The sequence below is a fragment of the Artemia sp. Qi Xiang Cuo genome, chromosome 18 (genome assembly GCF_049724085.1).
Source record: "Artemia sp. Qi Xiang Cuo chromosome 18, ASM4972408v1, whole genome shotgun sequence".
Taxonomy (NCBI): Eukaryota; Metazoa; Arthropoda; class Branchiopoda; order Anostraca; family Artemiidae; genus Artemia; species Artemia sp. Qi Xiang Cuo.
In genome coordinates, this window is record NC_142811.1 from 17,202,857 (window position 1) to 17,225,663 (window position 22,807).

The 22,807-nt window shown below is 37.1% G+C and overlaps 1 protein-coding gene across 2 annotated transcripts in view; it reads left to right on the top strand.

Annotated features, from left to right (window-relative positions):
• Window positions 1–16,860: 16,860 nt before the first annotated feature.
• LOC148941261 (uncharacterized) overlaps window positions 16,861–22,807 on the top strand; it is a 67,508-nt gene continuing 61,561 nt past the window's right edge. The window contains exon 1 of one of the 2 annotated variants that reach the window (XM_089104095.1): window positions 16,861–16,957. In XM_089104095.1, the coding sequence (XP_088960221.1) occupies window positions 16,926–16,957 (32 nt within the window). In that variant the 5' untranslated portion in view covers window positions 16,861–16,925. Of the gene's footprint in view, window positions 17,011–22,807 lie in introns of both variants that reach the window. The other variant, XM_089104096.1, reaches the window with a different exon arrangement.

The window sequence follows — 22,807 nt, forward strand, 5'->3', positions numbered from 1 at the left end:
TTTATTTTTGCTCATTTTTTGTTTAATGGAGTTCTTTACTTTTCTTTGAAAAACTTATTTTGTGGAAAAAGTTTTTTTTAATTAATTTCTGTTCGTTTTATATTGACATAGTCTTTTCAGGGAAAAAGAAAATAACACTTTAAATCTTTTCGTTTCTTAAGACTTTGTAGTTTGGCCTGCTATTTGTATGCTGGATAAAAATTTTCAGCAATTTTTAACAACATACCCATTTTAAAAATCTGGACACAAATAGTACTGTTTAACTTAGTTTCATACCTCCTCTAGTTGACATGAAATGGAAAATTTGATACCATTCGCGGAAAAAATCTGTTTACTTTCTTTGATAGCTTTGATACACTTACGCTATTTTGATTCGGTTAAATTTTAAGAGCAGAAGCAGCCTCGAAAGTTTGAACATAATACCCTCAGTCATTTTTGGGATACTGCTGAGATGCCTTATTCGGAATTAGCATTATCACAGTGCATTTTGTCTTAATCTTGAGGCAACATTTAGTTTTTAAACATAATGGGCAAATGGGAGGGTGGGAGTAGAAAGGGGATTAGTTGCCCTCCAATCACTTTCGAATATTAAAAAGGGCATCAGCCCATTCTATTTTCAATCGAATGAGCCCCTTTCGAAGTTCCCACGACAACTCCTTCGATACAAAGTGCCCTGGTCTAAACAACAATAACAACAAAAAATATTACTAGTCACCTTCGACTATTAAAAAGGGCACTAGCCTTTAGAATTTCAAATCGAATGAGCCCTTTTCTGCAGTTTCTACGACAACGTATTCTATAAGAACCTTATATGCCCCCAGGGCATAACTTTAAACCCTTGCCCTGAGGGCTGTGGCGGAGTATCCTCCTCAAAAACATATTTTCTATCAACTACGCTGAACAAAATGGATATCTCCAAATTGTTATTGGATGTGTCTGGGGGAATGATGGGGGTGAGGGGGGGGCTAGTTGCCCTCCAATCACTTTTGACTATTAAAAAGGGCACTAGCCCGTTGAATTTCCAATCGAATGAGCCTTTATTGAAGTTTCTACAACAGCGTCTTCTATAAAAATATTTTATGCCCCCTGGGCATAACTTAAAACCCTTGCCCTGAGGGTTGTGGGGGAGTGTCCTCCTCAAAAAAATATTTTCTATCTGGAAATCAACCACGCTGAACAAAATGGCTATCTCAAAATTTTGATTGGATGTGTTTGGGTGAATGATGGACGTGAGGGGGTGGCTAGTTGCCCTCCAATCACTTTCCACTATTAAAAAAAGGGCACAAGCCCTTTGAATTTCCAATAAAATGATCCCCTTTTGAAGTTTCTATGACAACGCCTTCTATAAAAACCTTATATACCCCAGGATATAAATTAAAATCCTTGCCCTGATGGTTTTTGGGGAGTGTCCTCCTCAAAAACGTATTTTCTATCTGGAAATCAACTACGCTGAACAAAATGGCTATCTCAAAATTTTTATTGGATGTGTTTGGGAGAATGATGGGCGTGGGGGAAGGACTAGTTCCCCTCCAATCACTTCGACTATTAAGAACGGAAATAGCCCTTTGAATTTCCAATCGAATGAGCCTTTTCTGAAGTTTCTACAAGAAAGCATTCTATTTGAACCTTATATGCCCCCAGGGCATAACTTAAAACCCTTGCCCTGAGGGTTGTAAGGGAGTGTCCTCCTCAAAAATATTTTTTCTCTCTGGAAATCAACTATGCTGGACAAAATGGCTATCTCAAAATTTTGATTGGATGCATGTGGGGGAATGATGGGCGTGGGGGGGACTAGTTGCTCTCCAATCACTTTCGACTATTTAAAAGGGTGCTAGCCCTTTGAATTTCCAATCGAATGAACCTGTTTTGAAGTTTCTACGACAACACCTTCTATAAAAACCTTATATGCCCCCAGGGCATAACTTAGAACCCAAAAGGGCATAACTTAAAATGCCCTGAGGGTTGTGGGGGAGTGTCCTCGTCAAACACATATTTTCTATCAGGAAATCAACCACGCTGAACAAAATGGCTATCTCAAAATTTTGATTGGATGTGTTTGGGGGAATAGTGGGCGTGGGGGGGGCTAGTTGCCCTCCAATCACTTTTGACTATTAAAAAGGGCACTAGGCCGTTGAATTTCCAATCGAATGAGCTTTTTTGAAGTTTCTTCGACAACACCTTCTATAAAGACATTATATCCCCCCTGGGTATAACTTAAAACCCTTGCCATGAGGGTTGTGGGGGAGTGTCCTCCTCAAAAACATATTTTCTATCTGGAAATCAACTACGCTGAACAAAATCGCTATCTCAAAATTTTGATTGGATATATTTGGGGAATGATGGGCGTGGGAGGGGGGTCTAGTTACCCTTCAATCACTTTCGACTATTAAAAAGAGTACTAGCCCTTTGAATTTCCAATCGAATGAGCCTGTTTTGAAGTTTGTATGACAACGCCTTCTATAAAAACCTTGTATGCCCCCAGGGCATAGGGAAAACATATTTTCTATCAGTAAATTAACTACGCTGAAGAAAATGGCTATCTCAAAATTTTGATTGGATGTGTTTGGGGGAATGACGGGCCGGGGGGGGGGGCTAGTTGCCCTCCAATCACTTTCGACTAATAAAAAGGGCACTAGCCCTTTGAATATCCTATCGAATGAGCCTGTTTTGAAGTTTCTATGACAACGCCTTCTATAAAACCTTAAAAAAAAGGGCAGTAGCCACTCCAATTTCCAATCGATTGAGCCCTTTTCGAAGTTTCTACGACGACTCATTCGATACGAAGTGCCCGGGTATGGAGAAAAAAAAACAAAAAACGACACATTGTGCCCACATCGTTCTTTACTTAGGCAGCGCTAGCGCGCTGCCTATGAAAAGGTGGGCACGAGAGGGGGGTTAGTTACCGTCCAATCATTTTCAACTATTAAAAAGGGCGCTAGTCGTTTGAATTTTCAATCGAATGGGCCTTTTTTGAAGTTTCTACGACAACACCTTCTATAAAAACATTATATGGCCCCAGGGCATAACTTAAAACCCTTGCCCCGAGGGTTGTGGGGGAGTGTCCTCCTTAAAAAGATATTTTCTATGTGGAAATCAATTACGCTGAGCAAAAGGGTTATATCAAAATTTTGATTGGATGTGTTTAGGGGAATGATGGGCGTGGGAGGAGGGCTAGATGCCCTCCAATCACTTTCGACTATTAAAAAGGGTACTAGCCCTTTGAATATCCAATCGAATGAGCCTGTTTTGAAGTTTCTATGACAACGCCTTCTATAAAACCTTATATGCCCCCAGGGCATAATTTAAAACTCTTGCCCTGAGGGTTGTGGGGGAGTATCCTCCTCAAAAACATATTTTCTATGCGGAAATCAACTACGCTGAACAAAATGGCTATCTGAAAATTTTAATTGGATGTGTTTGGGGGAATGATGGGCGTGGGGGGAGGGCTAGTTCCCCTCCAATTACTTTCGACCATTAAAAAGGGCACTAGCCACTATAATTTCCAATCGAGTGAGCCCTTTTCGAAGTTTCTACGACGAATCCTTCGATACGAAGTGCCTGGGTATGGAGAAAAAAAAACAAAAAACAACACATTGTGCCCACATCGTTCTTTACTTAGGCAGCGCTAGCGCGCTGCCTATGAAAAGATGGGCGCGAGAAGGGGGTTATTTACCGTCCAATCACTTTCAACTAATAAAAAGGGCACTAGCCCTTTAAATTTCTTATCAAATGAGACTTTTTTGAAGTTTCTATGACAACGCCTTCTATAAAAACCTTATATGGCCCCAGGCCATAACTTAAAAACCTTGCCCCTAAAAAACCTTGCTTAAAAACCTTGAGGATTTTGGGGGATTTTCCTCTCAAAAACATATTTTATATCTGGAAAACAACTACGCTGAACAAAATGGCTATCTCAAAATTTTGATTGGATTTGTTTGAGGGAATGATGGGCGTGGGGGGGAGGGGTTAGTTGCCCTCCAATCACTTTCGACTATTAAAAAGGGCACTAGCCCTTTCAATTTCCAGTCGAATGAGCCTGTCTTGAAGTTTCTACGACAATGCCTTCTTTAAAAACCTTATATGCCCCCAGGGCATAACTTAAAACCCTTGCCTCGAGGGTTGTAGGGGAATGTCCTCCTCAAAAACATATTTTTATCCAGAAATCAACTACGCTGAACAAAATGGCTATCTCAAATTTTTTATTGGATGTGTTTTGGGGAATGATGGGCGGGGGGGGTTAGTTGCCCTCTAATCACTTTCGACTATTAAAACGGGCACTAGCCGTTTGAATTTCCAATCGAATGAGCCTTTTTTGAAGTTTCTACGACAACGCCTTTTATAAAAACTTTATAAGCCCCCAGGGCATAACTTAAAACCCTTGCCCCGAGGGATGTGGAGGATTGTCCTCCTCAAAAAGATATTTTCTATCTGGAAATCAATTACGCTGAACAAAATGGCTATCTCAAAATTTTGATTGGATGTGTTTGGGGGAATGATTGGCGTAGGGGGGGGGGGCTAGTGACCCTACAATCGTTTTCGACTATTAAAAGGGGCACTAGCCGTTTTAATTTCGAAACTATTGTGCTATTTTCGAAGTTTCTACGACATCGCCTTCTATAAAAACCTTATATGCCCCCAAGGCATAACTTAAAACCCTTGCCTCGAGGGTTGTGGGTGAGTGTCCTCCTTAAAAAGATATTTTCCATCTGGAAATCAAATACGCTGAACAAAATGGCTATCTCAACATTTTGATTGGATGTGTTTTGGGGAATGATGGGTGTGGGGGGGCTAGTTGCCCTCCAACCACTTTTGACTATTAAAAAGGGCACTAGCCCTTTGAATTTCGAATTGAATGAGCCCTTTTCAAAGTTTCTACGACAATACCTTCTATAAAAACCTTATATGCCCCCAGGGCATAACTTAAAACCCGTGCCCCGAGGGTTGTGGGGGAGTGTCCTCCTCAAAAAGATATTTTCTATCTGAAAATCAACTACGTTGAACAAAATAGCTGTCTCTAAATTTTAATTGGATGTGTTTGGGAGAATGATGGGCGTGGGGGAGGGGCTAGGTCCCCTCCAATCACTTTCGACTATTAAGAATGGAACTAGCCCTTTGAATTTCCAATCGAATGAGCCTGTTTTGAAGTTTCTACGATAACGCCTTCTATAAAAACCTTATATGCCCCCAGGGCATAACTTAAAACCCTTGCCCTGAGGGTTGTAAGGGAGTGTCCTCCTCAAAAATATTTTTTCTCTCTGGAAATCAACTATGCTGAACAAAATGGCTATCTCAAAATTTTGATTGGATGTATTTCGGGGAATTATGGGCGTGGGGGGGACTAGTTGCTCTCCAATCACTTTCGACTATTTAAAAGGGTGCTAGCCCTTTGAATTTCCAATCGAATGAACCTGTTTTGAAGTTTCTACGACAACACCTTCTATAAAAACCTTATATGCCCCCAAAGCATAACTTAAAACCCTTGCCCTGAGGGTTGTGGGGGAGTGTCCTCCTCAAAAACATATTTTCTATCTGGAAATCAACTAAGCTGAACAAAATGGCTAGCTCAAAATTTTGATTGGATGTGTTTGGGGGAATGATGGGCGTGGGGGGGGGGGGGGCTAGTTGCCCACCAATAACTTTTGAATATTAAAAAGGGCACTAGGCCGTTGAATTTCCAATCGAATGAGCCTTTTTTGAAGTTTCTACGACAACACCTTCTATAAAAACATTATATCCCCCCTGGGCATAACTTAAAACCCTTGCCATGAGGGTTGTGGGGGAGTGTCCTCCTCAAAACCATATTTTCTATCTGGAAATCAACTACGCTTAACAAAATCGCTATCTCAAAATTTTGATTGGATGTGTTTGGGGGAATGAAAGGCGTGGGGGAGGGACTAGTTACCCTCCAATCACTTTCCACTATTAAAAAGAGTACTAGCCCTTTGAATTTCCAATTGAATGAGCCTGTTTTGAATTTTCTATGACAACACCTTCCATAAAAATCTTATATGCCCCCAGGGCATAACTTAAAACCCTTGCCCTAATGGGTGCGGGAGAGTGTTCTCCTCAAAAACCTATTTTCTATCAGGAAATCAACTAGGTTGAACAAAATGGCTGTCTCAAAATTTGCATTGGATGTGTTTGGGGGAATGATGGGCGTAGAGGGGGGCTAGGTGCCCTCCAATCACTTTCGACTATTAAAAAAGGCGCTAACCACTCCAATTTCCAATCGATTGAGCCATTTTTGAAGTTTCTACGACGACTCCTTCGATACGAAGTGCCCGGGTATGGAGAAAAAAACAAAACAAAAAACAACACATTGTGCCCACATCGGTCTTTACTTAGGCAGCGCTAGCGCGCTGCCTATGAAAAGGTGGGCATGCGAGGGGGGTTAGTTACCGTCCAATCATTTTCAACTATTAAAAAGGGCACTAGTCGTTTGAATTTCCAATCGAATGAGCCTTTTTTTAAGTTTCTACGACAACGCCTTCTATAAAAACATTATATGCCCCCGGGGCAATAACTTAAAACCCTTGCCCCGAGGGTTTTGGGGAGTGTCCTCCTCAAAAAGATATTTTCTATCTGGAAATCAATTACGCTGAGCAAAATGGCTATCTCAAAATTTTGATTGGATGTGTGCGGGGGAATGATACGCGTGGGAGGGGGCTTTTTGCGGTCTGCTTACTTACGACTATTAAAAAGGGTAATAGCCCTGCCAATTCCAATTAAATGATCCTGGTTTAAAGATTCCATGACAACGCCTTCTATAACACCTTATATGCCCCCAGGGCATATAAGGTTAAAACCCTTGCCCTGAGGGTTGTGGGGGAGTGTCCTCCTCAAAAACATATTTTCTATGTGAAAATCAACTACGCTGAACAAAATGGCTATCTCAGAATTTTGATTGGATGTGTTTGGGCTAATGATGGGCGTGAGTTTGGGGCTAGTTGCCCTCCAATTACTTTCGACTATTAAAAAGGGCACTAGCCACTATAATTTCCTATCGAGTGAGCCATTTTCGAAGTTTCTACGACAACTCCTTCGATACGAAGTGCCTGGGTATGGAGAAAAAAAAACAAAAAACAACACATTGTGCCCACATAGTTCTTTACTAAGGCAGCGCTAGCGCGCTGCCTATGAAAAGATGGGCGCGAGAAGGGGGTTATTTACTGTCCAATCACTTTCAACTATTAAAAAGGACACTAGCGCTTTGAATTTCGAATCGAATGAGCCTTTTTTAAAGTTTCTACGACAATACTTTCTATAAAAACCTTATATGCCCCCAGGGCATAACTTAAAACCCGTGCCCCGAGCGTTGTGTTTGGGGGAATGATGGGCGTGGGGGGGGGGGGGTAGTTGCCCTCCAATCATTTTCGACGATTAGAAAGGGCAATAGCCCTTTGAGTTTCCAATCGAATGAGCCTTTTTGAAGTTTCTACGACAACACCTTCTATAAAAACCTTATATGCCCCAAGGGCATAACTTAAAAGCCTTGCCCCGAGGGTTTTGGGGGAGTGTCCTCCTCAAAAAGATATTTTCTTTCTGGACATCAACTACGATGAACATAATGGCTATCACAAATTTTCTATTGGATGTGTGTGGGGGGATGATGGGCGTGGGGGGGGCTAGATGCCCTCCAATCTCTTTCGAATGCTAAAAAGGGCACTAGCCACTCCAATTTCCAATTGAATGAGCCCTATCCGAAGTTTCTACGACAACTCCTTCGATACGAAGTGCCCGGGTATGGAGAAAAAACACATTATGTCCACATCGTTAGGGGGGCTAGTTGCCCTCCAATAACTTTCGACTATTAAAAAGGGCACTATCCCTTTGAATTTCCAAACAAATGAGCCTTTATTGAAGTTTCTACGACGACACCTTATATACAAACCTTACATGCCCCCAGGGCATAACTTAAAACCCTTGCCCTGAGGCTTGGGGGGGAGTGTCCACCTCAAAAATATATTTTCTATTCGGAAATCAACTACGCTGAACAAAATGGCTATCTCAAAATTTTGATTGGTTGTGCTTGGGGGACTTAGGTGCGTGGGGGGGGACTATTCGCCCTCCAATTACTTTCGACTATTAAAAAGGGCACTATCCCTTTGAATTTCCAATCAAATGAGCCTTTTTGAAGTTTCTACGACAACACCTTCTATAAAAACCTTATATACCCTTAGGGCAGAACTTAAAACCCTTGCCCCGAGGGTTGTGGGAGAGTGTTCTAATCAAAAAGATATTTTCTATGTGGAAATCAACTACGCTGAACAAAATGGCTATCTCAAAATTTTGATTGGATGTGTTTGGAGGAATGATAGGCGTGGGGGGGCTAGTTGCCCTCAAATCACTTTCGACTATTAAAAAGGGCACTACCCACTCCAATTTACAATCGAATGAGCCGTTTTCGAACTTTCTACGACAACTCCTTCGATACGAAGTGCCCGGGTACGGAGAAAAAACACATTATGTTCACATCGTTTGGGGGGGGGCTATTTGCCCTTCAATAGCTTTCGACTATTAAAAAGGGCACTAGCCCTTTCAATTTCCAATCGAATGAACCGTTTTTGAAGTTTCTACGACAACACTTTCTATAAGAACCTTGTATGCCCCCAGGGCATAACTTACAACCCTTGCCCCGAGGGTTGTGGGGGAGTGTCCTCCTCAAAAAAATATTTTCTATCTAGAAATCAACTACCCTGAACAAAATGGCTATGTCAAAATTTTGATTGGATGTGTTTCGGGGAATGATGGGCGTGGGGGGGGGGGGGGGCTTCCTGCCCTCCAATCACTTTCGACTATTAGAAAGGGCCGTTATCGGCCGTTTGAGTTTCCAATCGAATGAGCCTTTTTGGAAGTTTCTACCATAATTTTTTCTATAAAAATCTTATATGCCCCCAGGGCATAACTTTCGACTACCAATAACTTTCGACTATTAAAAAGGGCACTAGTCCTTTGAATTTCCAATCGAATGAGCCTTTTTTGAAGTTTCTACGACAACACCTTCTATAAAAACCTTATATGCCCCCGGGGAATAACTTAAAACCCATGGCCAGAGGGCTGTGGGTGAGTGTCCTCCTCAAAAAGATATTTTCTATCTGAAATTCAAATACGCTTAACAAAATGGCTATCTCAAACTTGTGATTGGATGTGTTGGGAGGAATGATGGGCGTGGGGGGGGGCTAGTTGCCCTCCAATCACTTTTGACTATTAAAAAGAGCACTAGCCCTTTGAATTTCCAATTGAATGAGCCTTTTTTGAAGTTTCTACGACAACGCCTTCTATAAAAACCTTATATGCCCCCAGGGCCTAACTTACAACCCTTGCCCCGAGGATTGTGGGGGAGTGTTCTCCTCAAAAGATATTTTCTATGTGGAAATCAACTACGCTGAACAAAATGGCTATCTCAAAATTTTGATTGGATGTGTTTGGGGGAATGATAGGCCTGGGGGGGGGGGCTAGTTGCCTTCCAATCCCCTTCAACTATTAAAAAGGGCACTAGCCACTCCAATTTGCAATCGAATGAGCCGTTTTCTAACTTTCTACGACAACTCCTTCGATTAGAAGTGCCCGGGTACTGAGAAAAAAAAAACACATTGTGCCCACATCGTTCTTTACTTAGGCAGCGCTAGCGCGCTGCCTATGATCCCATGAACAATAACTTTATTTAGACACACTAATTGTGAAACAGATATAAACAAAATTCCAGCAGGGTTTGTATTTACTGAAGATATACAAACAAGCACACTAAATGCTTGATTTTGTGATTTCCAAATCTATAAATAGTAAAAAAAAAATTTCTAAAAGCCTTCCACCCGCTCATTTGAGCAAAATCACATGTCATAGCAATATAACCTTGGGTTGTTTAGCATGTCTATAAATTGCTTGCGTGGCTTAGCCTCTCTAAAATGCTTGAAAAACAACAGGAATTTCAAACAGAAATATACAGATAAACCAGACAAATATTAACATATTTTTCCAAACTTAGTGCTTTTTTAAAGAAAATTTTCAGCTAAGCCAATTCACAGTTTTAATGTTGTTTTTAGGCCATCCCCCTAAATAAATTAAATTGTATTATATGTAATCTGGAATAACATACTTAAAACATGTTTAATCAAATATGTGAAATGAGAGGTCATGTTCCCCATGAGATTTTTGCACTCTGTACAAACACAGTAATTTACCTTTTTCTTAGAAAGCAAGAGCTTGATTTTTGAGAATATATTGGGGGGGGGAGCACTACTAATTTTTGGAAGATTTTTTGGGAACTATGAAACCAAATTTTATTTCTAACAAAGCCTGAGAATTTTACTATGTATTCAGGGACAATGAAAGTGCTGTTCATTGCGTTATTCAAAATGTGCATGTAGTGCTTCCAGTACTGCTCTTACCATTCCAGGTTTTGGCCTTGCAATCAAGCAATTGTACTATTAGCAGTGTTCTTCAGCAATGCTAGCAGTGCTCACATCTTTTGGAGCAGTAGTTCAGTAGCACTAAATCAGTACTAGCAGTGCATGATTGTACATACCTCAATGCAAGTAGCTGAACATGCTTGAACCAAGCGAGCATCTAGTGTACTCAAAGAAAAATCATACCTTATGTGTAGAAAGCATAAATCAATAGCACCTTGGAATATTAGGGAGGGAGGATTCCACCCCTTTCCCCTGAGCTGTACCCCTGGATGGGAAAGGTGCCTTTCATGGTCATTTTTTCAAAGAAAAAAGCATTTCAAGAATTTGTTTTCAATTCAAAAAAGTAGTTAAGCATTTGCTGTTCCCAATCAGTCAAATGTTACATGCATAGGAATTTTAACAGTAAGATAGACTAGAATTCAAAATCTTATGACAGGTCAATCTGTCTTTTTTATTGTCTTCTCAAATATGAATAAACAAAAAGCATGTTAATATAGTCAAATAATTTTAATCATATCTATAATTATTTTTTGTAAAGAGACTTAAAAAATAGATTATTATGTCTTGTTTGGCAGTGAGTGTTTTATAGTTTTTGCTTTTCCTTGGCGGATATGCGTATTGTTTCTGTTTTGATTCAGAGCTGAAGAATGCTCATCAGTCGAGCTTGACATAGTAGCTGCGTTTACATTTAGTACATGATAGGAAATTTATAACAGTAAGATAGCCGAGAGATCAAAATTTTATAAAAGTTCAGTGTGCTTTTGTAAGCTCTTTATAAAAAAGAATACACAAAAGCATGGTAATATGATCAAAAGTGCTTTTTTCAAATATGACTGCACAAAAAGTATGTAAATATGATCAAAAGTTTTTAGTTGTACCTGTACACAGGAATTCATTAGCTGACTTATAAATTGTCAGACCTGTGTTTGCCACTTATACCTCATTTTGTGGTATAATACTGCAATTTCGAGAGAAATGCCGCACTTTTTTTATTATACCGCATACCGTAATTATACCGAAATGACTTTGATTAGCGTCCTTATACTGCGAGATGATGTGTATCACTGAATTTATACTAAGTAATGTCACGGTACGGGAAAAGGGACAAACGTTTGCTCTCTACTTCTAACGATATATGGCTTCATAAGTTACTGCGGAAATAGCGATAATTGTAACTAGTAATTTACGTGCTTCCAAGGGCAAAGATTTTACATATCAGTCAGGTACCTGAATGAAAATAATTTTCAACCATTAATATGGTAAAGGTGCACTGACACTGCAAAGACGACTCAATACTGTACTAGAATTGAGTAAATAGGTTGTCCCGGGCTATCCTTTCTTGCTTCTTTTGGGAGTTACCTTTCCACTTTTACTGCCCAATAGACTGAATAGTATAGAGTAAAAGAAGTGTTTTTAAATATGTTTTAAATTAAGAATGCAGAGCAATGGTTAAGAAATAAAAATGTTATTTCATTTAGAACTTACTATTTGTTGACATATTGGCTAGTACTCATATCCTGTACAACCTAAATTCCAAAACGTAGAAAATTATCTGTTGATTAATTTTTACCTGATCCTTTATTACATATCGCTTATTCAAATAATATATGAACTCAAATTTGTAGAGGGGCTGTCTAGAGGAAGCAAGTTATAAACCACTTACTCCTTCTTGTAACCTAGGCTGTTTAATGGTCCCATTGGGCAGCCCATCTGTAACCTTTATTGTCAGGGGCTAATGAAAATACATGGGTTGCTTCGTCTTCTCAGATTCTGCCACTTATTCATCACTTTTTCCTAAAACGAAAAGGAGACAACTATTGAGGCAAGGCTTGTCTCATTGCTTGTTGAACATGATGTACCCTATTCGGTCGCTGAAAACTTGCTGAAGTTTGTGAAACGTATGCCATGACCAGATTTGCTGAGCCATGCTAGTCTAATTAGAATAAAGGTAACCAACAATGCTCAACAGGCTCTTGCATTTCATCTTCATGATAAACTTCTCGTCAACCTAAAAACTAGCCTTTTCTCAGTGGATACTGACTAGACAATAGATCAGTTTGTAGCCAAACAACTCTGTTTGTGTCAGTTTCTGTATTGTCATAATGGATTTACTGGTAGATTTACTTGTTCTGATAGAGTGTAATGATGGATCAATATATGTTATTTTCAGTCAGTTGGTTGGAGGGAAGGACTATGTTAAGAAGACAGGCGTTCCCATAAAAAACTAGATTGGAGATTGCTTCACCAACGGGAATAAATAACCAAGTCGAGAGGTTTTTTTTAGGTTTAATAACCATGGGTTGCTGTTGTGAAATTTAGCTGTCATTAATATGCCCTGGTTGCAAGTCATAAATGTACAAACAAATCTAAGTCTGGAAGATTTAAGCAAAAGTATAGGAATGAATATATCTTAGTCTTCACTCAGGTGGAACAACACATATTCCTTGCTTTGGCTCCCACCTGTTGGCTTTGATTTGAAAACTTTACAAGGCGTATTCTCGAGTTTTTGGATACTCAAACATTGTGCTCTATTATTAAAGATCCTGCACTTGTGTACATCAAACCAATTCTAGATCGTTTTCACTTTTCTGAAAATAAAATGACTTCCTGTATTTTCTTACCCCTCTAGTTATGAGATAAGAGTAGTCATAAGTAATTCTTTTAGTGCTATACGTCTGGTATATTGAATAAGGTAAAGATGGATCAAAAGTGGCAGTTTTTATCGAGTGTAATTTTATCTGAAGGTTTGAATCTTAAAAATTTCGACAACGCTGACATAGTGGAGTATTGGTAGTGTACATAGTGATGACCTTTGTCTGCATATGCGAATGATTCCTTTTAATGTTTTAGATTCTTTAATATGATAATTATCATTCAAATCTAGTCGTGGTCATAGTAACGCTCTTTTGGTAACCACTTCGTTTTCTATTTTTCCATCTCTTTTTTCAGAAAATGCCACATCTCTGGTTCATTGAACATTATTTCTCCCATAAAAGCTGCAAGAGTTACTTTTGGTATAAAAAAATGGCCTTAAGGTCACCACAAACCCTGTAAGTGCACATGAAGCTAGATGCAATCTTTTCAAGCCTAGTTCTCATTTCTCCAAATACCATTAACATATTATGTCAATCATTCTTTTGAACTAGGGTTTTTCCCGATAATGGAGTCAAGCTTCGGTAAAGAAGGGGAAGAATCAAGAAATAAAATTTCAAACACTCATGGCTTGGGCACTTATGTAGACAAGAGTGCTAAACCCTTCTTTGCTTTGGGGCAAGGGAAGCAGTAAAAATATGCAGACAAATCAAAAACCAAACCATGCTGAGGAATTTTTTTAAGCAAGTAAATAATATGCTCTCTCGAAAAAATGAAAATTGTAGAAAAGCATCACAAAAAATTGTACTTTTCTTTACATTAATTTCTTTGAAATATATTTTAAGGAAGTAAGTTGCGTAAAAACTGCTTCTGTAGCGCAAAGCGTATAAAATTAAAAGTGGGAAAAAATGATTATTTGGTTGGAGAATGTCGTTTGCATATTTGCTGAGCCAGTAAAAACTTTTAAATCTAGCATTTTCGTCTTTTGGAGTCCGTCAAACTATCTACTTTCTTAAATAAAAAATGTAGCAGAAGACTGGAAGTGTAGACTAGCACGTTTGTCTCTTTTTTTTCGTTTTCAAGGTCAGTATATATTAGAGAATCCGAAAATAGAAAAATGAGACAAAAACCACAGGATACGCAGTATTTCTGGAGAAAGTGCCAAAAATGAAACAAATATTGATAAATAAACTTTTGATCTAGTTTAAAACAGAAAAAAAAGTAGATTATCCTGCTTCCAATTTTTTTAGAGAACGGATGGTCTGGACGAGCTATTAGTGATGAAGAACGGATGAGAGTGCCAAAAACTGGGAAAAAGATATGAATTTATCATTGGGGACTTTTTTTCTCTTTTATATTTCGGGTGTGTATCTGGGGGGTCTTTTTTCATTTGTATTTGTTGTTCAAATTCCATTGCAAAATCTACTACTTAAAAAAAAAATAATAAAGTACAGTATCCATTTGCTAGAAAAATAGCAAGGGATTAATTGCTTTTAAAAAGTAAGCTTTTTGTTGAAACTAGTAGTGAAGTGTATGCATTACGGGTATCAAAATATACCATAAATTATACCATGTTTGGGTAGAAAGGATACCGCAAAACACCGCTTTTTTCATAGACCGGCGCCGCTTTTTGGTGTTGGTGAGTGGCAACACTGTTTCAGTGTCTCTCAACAGTGGCAGACACTGATGACACATGTTTGACTTTAGATAGTGCACCAAGGGAAGCGAAAATGCACCATCGGCGCATTTTCGCAATAAATTTTTTGGGTGGAGTTCGAAATTTAGGATAAATTAGATCTTACAGGGATGAGTGCAAAAAAAAAAAAAATATTCAGAGACATTGTTACGAGATAGTGTGAAATTTGCTTTTCTGAATACTAGAACTCAAATTTGGTAGGATTCAGTCTTCATTGAAAGACTTCGGCTCCATATTCCGAAATCTTTAACAGTTAAGCATTTTTGACTGATTACATGCGCGCTTTTGTGGTCGAAATTTTCTGTTCCCAGTCTCTGGCTTGACAAGAAAGATATTTCCCTTAGTTCTCTGGTATGTCAGAGAATTAAATGAAAAAAGGGAATTAAAGAAGATATAGCAAAAAAAAATACTTGCCAATATCTAAGGTGGTACTTTACAGTGCTTTTCGGCTAATATGCTGAATTATTCCCTATCAACAATAAAAGTTGTGATTAAAGAACTAAAAAAAGAAATAGGTACTCAGTATACTGGTTTTGCAATATAGATAAGTTATACAAAAACGTGGAAGTTAAAGGCGCATTTCACAAAGATAACTAATAGATTGAATTTATAATGTAGAACTAAAGAGCAGCATAATCCTTAAAGGTCATATCTCTCCAAAATGCCATTTAGGTAAGTGACATCAAAGTTTACTTCTTTATACAATGTTTTTATGACATTGCAATTCTAAGCTTAAAAAGAAATAAATTCTCGAACTTTGTAATGAGAACAAAATGTTCGTAGCTTTAAAAATATAAATTAAAACGACAAGAACGACAAAGTCAAAGATAAGAAATTAGACCGGGCATTATTAATGCAACTATCTATGAAATTGCAGGCTAAAGACAATGTTCTGAAATTTGTCATGAAACAGAACCCAAAGACAAATATACGAGACAAAATTGTACTTGGCAAGGTCCTTCAACAGTTCCGATTGTTATTTTATTTGTGTTTTCCTTTTAATAAACTTGGAATTAGTTCTGTACATTTTTAAATCATATATTGTATTTATATTCGACTAGTATTCAAGATCATTTTCAAAGTTAAACAGCAAAACCTCCTTCTATATTGCTCAAAATTTACTCAAGAGTTTCATCTTCATTTTCATTGTCATTGGATAGGCTATTGATGTTATACATGTCAATTGTAAATCTATTCAGCATAGCGGGTAAAGCATCAAAGTCCCTGCAGCCCTTTCCCTGGCAATTTAGCCTAAGTCGGATGGTCACATTAGAGTTAAGCATTTTAAGGTGCATCCTGTTTTGAATTTTGTACTTGACAAGATTCGTAACAGAAAACACTCTCTCGACGAATGGGTTGCTGATGGGTAAGCTTAAGACAGAAAGAGCTGATTGAGCTATGTCGAACGAAGGTCAGCTTTTCCCACACTTTTCTGTATCTTTTTATCGAAATTTGACCACTTTCCCATTTGTCTTTTCACGCTAAGGATAATTCACGCTTTGATAATTTAGAATTTAGGTCGTCATGGAGCCTGAAATGCGATATGAGAATCCCTAGGGGGCTTTGAAAATTCCACTTATCCTTACAGACAGATTCCTGAATATGTCAGCAAAAGTTGTGAGCAAACACTAGACTTTAAAACTTTGAGTTTTTTCATTGTTATTGTGAAGGCAAAATGGGCCCACTTTGCGCCTTATTTTTTGACATGCGCAAAATCGGCGCAATGCGCCAATTTTAAAAATTCAATGCGCAATCAACTCAAAAAAGAGCCCAAATGGCGTAAATACGCACCACCTGGCAACTATGGTGGCAGCTCTACACATCCCGACACTGTCTACACATCCAAGTTGTCTAGAAAACACCGAGTGTAGATGCGGCTTAATTCTGTAAGAAACCGCATAAAGCCATGATGGCTTTTTCAGGCGAAGTCGGCCGAAAAAAAACAGCTTTCTGCTGATCAAAAATAAACTTCAGAAAAGCCTCTTCAAATGCATTTGATTTGCCTTCTTTAGCCTTTAAAAGTACCAATGTAGACTTGGGCTGCCTGAAAAAGTAAAAAAAAAAACTCGGGTGACTTTAAAAAACTCGGGTTACCTGAAAAGCCATTGCGAAGACACGGCCTAATTTCTTGTCGTTTCGACAGAGGTGAATTCTGAAGTCGACAGACTATCTGCAGAGTTGTTGATAAAACGCCAAGATTTTCAAACCCTTGACTTGCGTTATTTTCTATGGAAGATACAGACTTTGAGCCAGTAAATAGGCATGTGATCTTGAATAATATGACAGCTTTCCCTTATGATAGCAAAATAGAGGGTAAAATTAAAAGTAAAATTCTACTTTTGGCTATCTTGGAAAGGGGTTAGGTTAGGAAAATGAAACTTTCAGGGATGGGTCTACAGGTTTAAGTATGTCCCAGGAAGGTATTTTAAAGTACCCAAATCTACTCATTCTCCCTCTAGAGGACCTGAAATTTGCCTACATGACAGGTATATGTCTATTGAAATTTTGACAAAACAACATTTTCCCTTAATTTTCAGTAATCAGTTTCTTTTTCTCTGGCTTTGGTTCTGAAAATTCAATTCCTGTTATTTGAGTAGAATCTTAAGCCATATCAATTTTTTTCAAAATTTAGGAAATGTATTTGCATATCTTTATAACCTTATTAATCAGGATTGAGCAAAGCTGTGAAGCTGAAAACAGTTTTTTTGTACTTCTTTTAAGCAGAAGATCTATTTTACAAGGTTTCGATTTTATAACACACAGATTTTTAAAGGTTATCAAAGGTCAGGACCCTTTAGAGAGAGAAGGAGTGAAGGTAGGTACTTCAAAATACCTTCCTGGGACATACTTTGGTAAATATATACCAAATCATATTAGCCTATTGAGTTAGGAATAAAGTGAATACAGCATTTGATGCCTTTTTTTATGCTGATTACAAATATAATAGTCATTTCTATCAGAAATGAATTTCAGCTAAAGTAGAATTTTACCAAATATTGATATATTCATTTTGTTCAGCATAGTCAACAAATCTAATAACTATGTCTTTAGGTGTATAATGACCTACCACAGCTCCCAGGGAAAGGGCTGCAAGTTGTGCACTTTGCCTATTGTTTATGTATAGTATTTTTTATTGGGAAGTATACAGCCATTTTTTGGGGGGGGGGTGTGTTTGGGGTGGATTTCTAAGGGGAGAATCTTCCTTTGGGAGGGAAATTTCTGATGAGTGAATATTCTAGGGGGAATGTAACACTGGGGGGTTTTGACAGAATTACTATACAAAATTCTTTTTAGTTGTCATACATTTTCTTTGCCAAATTTTTTATATGGATATGTTCCAGGGGGATTATCTGGGGGCTGTTTTCTTAATGTTTTGTTTTCTAGGAAATAATATCCATGGAAGGGGGCATTTCTAGAGTGACCAAGAAACCAATTATAGATTAAAGTCTGATTCCAATGAAAAAATGATAAGGAGAATTTTTCAGGGTGAATTGTCCACAAGTAGTTTTACAGAGAGGGGGGATTCTCAGCAAGGAAGGAACTGTCTGAAGGGAATTTGATGGGGGGGTGCATTTTATGTTGGATGAAATTTCCATGGAGGAGTTCCATGAAAGGGAGGGGTAATTTCATAGAGGGTGAGCCAGATTTAGCGGCATTTTTTGAAAAACGAACAGAAATTATGCCACACATGAAGGGTTGCCCTCCTCCTCAGTACCTTATTCTTTACGCTAAAGTTTGACTGTTTACTAAAATTGAAACACAGGGGCTGTTTAATTAGAATAGAAAGCCTTTTTAAAGTGCTAACAGCTTTAGCATAAAGAGCAAGGTATTGAGGAGGGGCAACCCTTCATATCTGGAATAAATTTGCCAAAACTAATATGCAAATTGTGTTATAATTTTTCATTTAGGGTGAGCCAAAATTGAACCTGCATTAGTTGAAAAATTTTCAGAAATTAAATAAAAACAAGTTTTTTTTAACTGAAAGTAAGGAGCAACATTAAAAATTAAAATTAACTGCAATTATTTCATATATGAAAGGGGCTGTCCCCTCCTTAACACCTCACTTATGCTAAAGTTTGACTCTTTGTCACCACTACTTTTTAAAACAATAAATAAACTTTAGCATAAAGAGCAAGGCATTGAGGAGGGGACAGTCCCTTTCATATATGGAATGATTGCTGTCTGTTTTAAGTTTTAATGTTGCTCCTTATTTACAGTTAAAAAAAACTGTTTTTTTTTTGTTTTTTTTTAATTTCATAAAGACAATACTTTTGTCAACATATGAAGACCTATCTATATTGCAATTGTATCTGTCTGGTTTATATACAAAGTAACACAAGAGACAAAAATTAACAAAAAAGAGAGTAGTGAAGAATTATGGTATACAAAGTAATATTTGGCAGGGATAGTCACTAGTGATGAATCGCTAGGGTGGCACTGTGATTGGGTGATTTTTGGGGATTTGGGGAACAAAATTTTTTTTTCAGGGTGACACATAGATTTTCAAGGAAATTCCCAAATTTGGGGATAGTGCAAGCCCTGCTTGATTTCTAATCAGGAAAAATCAAAACACTTAACCACACAAGAAAAAAAAAGCTCCAACTTTGAGGTTGATGCAATAAAGAATTGCTGCAAAATTAATTCAAAGTCAACCAACCAAATGGCGGTGGCGCACGTGCAGTGCAGCAGTGGTTGTGTTACACTTTGGCATTGTTCAACAACGCCTCTTGTTGGTGGCATTCAGTCAATGCACCAGCTTGGTGCCAGGGTCTAGTAGTAGCCCAACTTCTGTTTAGTTTAATTTATGTTTGTTTTTGGTTCATTTATTCTTAGATATTGTGAATTTTGGTTTTAAGCTTATTTGTTATTTTAAGCATATTTTGGTTTTCTCAAAAGAGAAGCCAATACTTTAATAGTCCCAGATATAAATCTTATAACACTTTCCCAATCACTGAATCAGAAACGTCAACAACCCCTTAAGTTTCAAAGAGTGTCTGCTGAATGCAATTTTTAAAATCAGGAGTCAGATGACATAGCTTTCCAACTCATTCAATGCTGTTTTGGTTTGAGTGAATGAATGTTTTTCTTTTATTTCTCAGTTATTCACTAGTATCTGTTGATGGCGGTTCAATTTTTGAATTTCTTTGCAAATCACAGATATTGGTGAATGACTAAATTTTATTGTTGTTAGGTATTTGGTTTCAATTCTTACAATTTTTTTTTGCTTTATTGATATTTCTTTGTCTTTTAATTTCACATTAACTTTTTGCATTTTATATGTTGGTTTTTTTTTGGCACTCACATTGATAATATTTTTTCATTCCATGCTGAAGAAGAGAGGCATTTGTCTCCTCAAAATATTTGCTTTGTTGTGTTTTTTCAGTACTTTCATTTGGCCTTTAAAAACCCCATTTTTGCTCGTTTTTCTTTCTTTATGTTATATCAGGCCAATGTGGTTTAAGAAATTATATTTGTTATAGGATTTTATTTTGTTTTGTCTTAAGTTTTCAAATGGTTCTTTCTTGTCTTTGAAAAACTTCTTCTTTCAGAAGAAGCTTTTCTTTCTTTCTTCTTTTTTCAGAAAGTTTAACTTTCATATAGAACTTTTTTTAAATCCCTAATAATGACAAAATAACAGTACTAGGCTATTTGGCTTCCCAATCACCACTCTTTCCAACCCTACTATGACAATAAATGCATTCTAAAACCACACTGGCTATACATGGCATATGAAACTAAGAGAGGAAAGAATTAAATTATGTCAATGATATTCTATTCTGCAATGGCTACCCAATAAACCTTATTGAAAATATCATAGATAGACAATTAAAAAAGATAAAACAAGAAAATAGGGAGCTCGTTCCCCTTTATTCAGTTATTCCAGCAATTGAGAACAAAACTTTCACCACTTTACCATACATCTCAAAACTTTGATAACTTTTAAAAAAAAACATAATCTCTCTGTTTCTTTCAAAACTGAACAAAAAGTTGAACATTTTTTCAATACAGGAAAAGATAAAACTAACCCTGTACTGGGTAGTGGTGTCTACAGAGTCCTGTGTTCATGTGGAAAATTATACATTGGTAGGACCCATCAAGAACTTGGTGAATGTTTGCATGAACACAAAATTTAATAGATAAGTCTCTGAAATTCAAAAATAAAAATGATAACTTTGATTCTGCCTTGGCGCTGCATATCTTTGAAAATCCTACACATTTGGTTCTTTTTGAAGAGGCCACTTTAATATCTACTGTAAATGGCCTTCTGCAATTTTTTAAAGAGGCAATTGAGATACAGAAAAATATATATAAACAGAAATTTGGCTATAAATAGAGACCCAGAGATATTTCATTAAGCCCAATTAATGACAATTTAAAAATAAAAGACTTGATCAATATTTTCACCCAGTCTAATTTAAGAGAATCTATCTGTATATCTAATGAAAACCGAAATTGCAGACAGGCTAAAACTATTGCAAGGCAAACAATTCTTGCTCAATTATTTTGGTAAATCCTCTTTCATTTATTCCTAGCTAGTTTTTACTCAGTATCTGTTCTATTTTTGTCAAGTACACTTTGAAAAGTTAGATTTTTTTTTAGCACTGAGGACAATCTTGAGCACTGGCAGAGGTCCTTGTCAAAATATTTGCTTGTTTTTTGTCTTCATATTTTGCCACTGGCTGACAAAATCCTCATTTTGTCACCTATTTGATTCTATTTTTCATTTATTATTTCCTTTCCACTCTTAGTTTTATACTGTGACAATGCCTAGCCAACAGTGTCCTGTTGTTACAAAAGCATTGAGATCAGTTAAATAAATGTATAAAATAATAACAATTTAATGTTGATAATGATTGGAAGAAACATGAAAATCTAATTAATAGAAACATACTGCATATTATAAATTAATAATTCCATTTTTATAGCCATTTCTTTTAGTTTTGGGTAAAGGTAGAGGTGTTTCCATTACTGATATATGAAAAAGGTGAATATACCTCTTGATGCCTTTTTATGCTCTTTCCAAATAGCCTATAATAGTTGTTTTACTTTGAAATTCAATTTGAAGCCCTTATAGACCCTCAAAGATGATACCCTTTTCTCTTATTTTTGGCTATATAAAAGGGTTAAAACAATAATTCTTACTTCATTATATGCAGAATAGTTGTAGTTAGCACATGTTGACTACAGCTCCACTTTACTTTACCCCCACCCCCTGATGTGCAAATATATAGCCTAAATTATATATTTCCCATGTGTTTTCTGGTCCTTGTTTTCATCACAATTAATTCAATTTATGGGTAAACTGGTTTAAACAAGAGTAATGGTAACAGCTTAAAGTAAACACAGCAATTTTTATAACATTTATAAATTTTTTATTCAATTGGAGCAGGTTTTTAACCAGTATTTTAACCCTTTTCTATAGCAAAAATACAAGGAAAAGGTATCACCTCTGAGGACCCATAAAGGGCTTATAATTTAATTTATGAGTAAAACAACTTATATTCAGAAAGACAATGACAAAAGGCATTGAGTGGTATCTTTACTTTTTTTGTAGGCCAGTAATGGAAACATTTCCAGCTTTACCCAATTTTGTATATAGTCTATGGCTATATTAGGCACCAATTAGGAATAGGGGGTACACTTTTTTCAGGGTAGCAACTATTATATTTGGAAAGAGGATTGACTTGGAAAATCAAATGGTTCTCTTCTTGTTATTGTTAGGTTTCCTTTAGAAGGTAGCCTACAGTGTTACCATTTTTTTTTAGTACTTATTTCTTGTCAACTGTTGGTTCATAATTTTAAGTAAGCTAGTTTGAAAAAAAAGAAGCAAATTTTGTGTTTAGCCAGGGGTATTGTAATTGCCACTGCCAGGGCTGTCACCAACCATATGTCAATCTATCAGACATGTTTTTATTAATATTCCATATGCCTAATATTATAAGATCCTTATTCCACGTGCCACAGTTGCTTTTTTGCAGCCTTTTTCTATATGTATAGGTTTATTTAAATTATTCATCAATTTCCCTCTGTTTAAGAATCTAATTACTTTAAATTACCTTAAATTGTAGCTAGGAGCAATCTAAGGATTTCCCCTTGTAGAGCTCCAGAA